This window comes from Arachis duranensis, chromosome 9 (genome assembly GCF_000817695.3).
Source record: "Arachis duranensis cultivar V14167 chromosome 9, aradu.V14167.gnm2.J7QH, whole genome shotgun sequence".
Lineage (NCBI taxonomy): Eukaryota > Viridiplantae > Streptophyta > Magnoliopsida > Fabales > Fabaceae > Arachis > Arachis duranensis.
Window position 1 is genome coordinate 19,846,551 of NC_029780.3, and position 1,510 is coordinate 19,848,060.

General features: G+C 27.0%; 1 protein-coding gene across 1 annotated transcript in view; it reads left to right on the forward strand.

The window, feature by feature from the left end:
• LOC107465071 (transcription factor PHYTOCHROME INTERACTING FACTOR-LIKE 15) overlaps positions 1 to 1,193 on the forward strand; it is a gene marked incomplete in the record, with an annotated part of 2,470 nt that extends 1,277 nt beyond the window's left edge. The window contains 3 exon segments of the mRNA XM_016084052.3: positions 126 to 191; positions 315 to 380; positions 697 to 1,193. Coding sequence (XP_015939538.1) covers positions 126 to 191; positions 315 to 380; positions 697 to 1,041 — 477 coding nt within the window.
• Positions 1,194 to 1,510: the final 317 nt, after the last annotated feature.

Below are 1,510 nucleotides of genomic sequence, written 5' to 3' on the forward strand. Positions count from 1 at the left end.
TATATGAAAGGGTGAGAAATAAATTAAAGCAAAAGAGTTGAAAATGTTGTTTACTTTTTAAGGGTGCTCACTTCATTTCATTTTCATAACATCTAACTCAATTTTTTTTTCTTATTGAATTACAGCAGCGAAGAGACAAGATCAACAAGAAACTGCGCGTACTGAAAGATCTCATACCCAATTGTAATAAGGTATAATGCATATATATATAAACTCCTTTATTTTAATTTTTTCTAATTTTGTAATATTACATTTTATAAATTTTGTGAAATAAATAGTCCTATAATTAATTTTTTCTTGTATGTGTTTTATAGGTAGACAAGGCTTCACTGCTTGATGATGCCATTGAATATCTTAAGGCCTTAAAACTTCATTTACAGGTAAAGTAGGTTAGGCCATTTTAAATTAATAAATAGAAAAGAAAAAAAATTAAAAAGACAATAATTTTAATTTATATTAACTATCATTTTTAGTCAACGATCTAATAATTTTAGTTTATTAGTAGTTCAAATGTTTAATATCATTTTTTTAATCAATACCTTTAAATATTACAAATTAATTACTGAACAAAAATATTAAAATATGCTGATCCTATAATATTTTTTAATAAAAAAAAAGTAAAAACTATTATCTTTCCAATACAAGCTTTCCTTTCTCTTATTACTAATTATGATGATGATGATGATGATGATGCAGATTATGACAATGGGAACCGGGCTATGCATGCCTCCAATGATGCTACCTACATCTTCTCCAACCCAGCAATTACAACAACAGTTAATGGGTTTGAGGCCTGGAATTAACATCCCTTGCAACATGGCTCAGTTCAATAGTATTCCACCACTACCTAATGGAGTTGGCATGTTTGGTTTCCCTAACCAATTCTTACCCGTCATTCCGCCAAATCCAATGTCTCATGCACCTTTCACTACTACTACTACTCATCCCATGCTTGGAAATAATAATAATAATAAGGCTAACAATCTTTGTACACAACCGCCACTACTTCAAACAACCAATAATATCTCAGCTCTAAAGTAGGTGTATTAATCAATTCATTGTGTTTCATTATTGAATAAATATTATTGTGATTTGTGTTAATAAAAGCTACATCAATTAATGTTGTATCAATCGCAACATGCATGCATGGAGTAGTCCATATAATATATACGATGAAACATTTTTGCCGTTTACTTTTATAATTCTATAATCATAACTATTCATGAGTCATGAGTCATGAGTCTATAAGGATGAAAACTGAAAAACTATGTATCTTTTTAGCCAATAATGCATCTTTTATGTAATGTTTTAATCGGATAAAGACGATTAAAAACATTTTTTTAAAATGTTTTTTAGTAATTAAAATTCAATACATATAATTAATTAAATTGTATTTTTTTTGTCAAAATTAAATCAGATAAATTAATTTGACTGAAAAATTGGTAAACTAAACATTAAACCGGTCTAAATTATTTTTTTATAGAAAATAACTATAATAATTTTATTATAG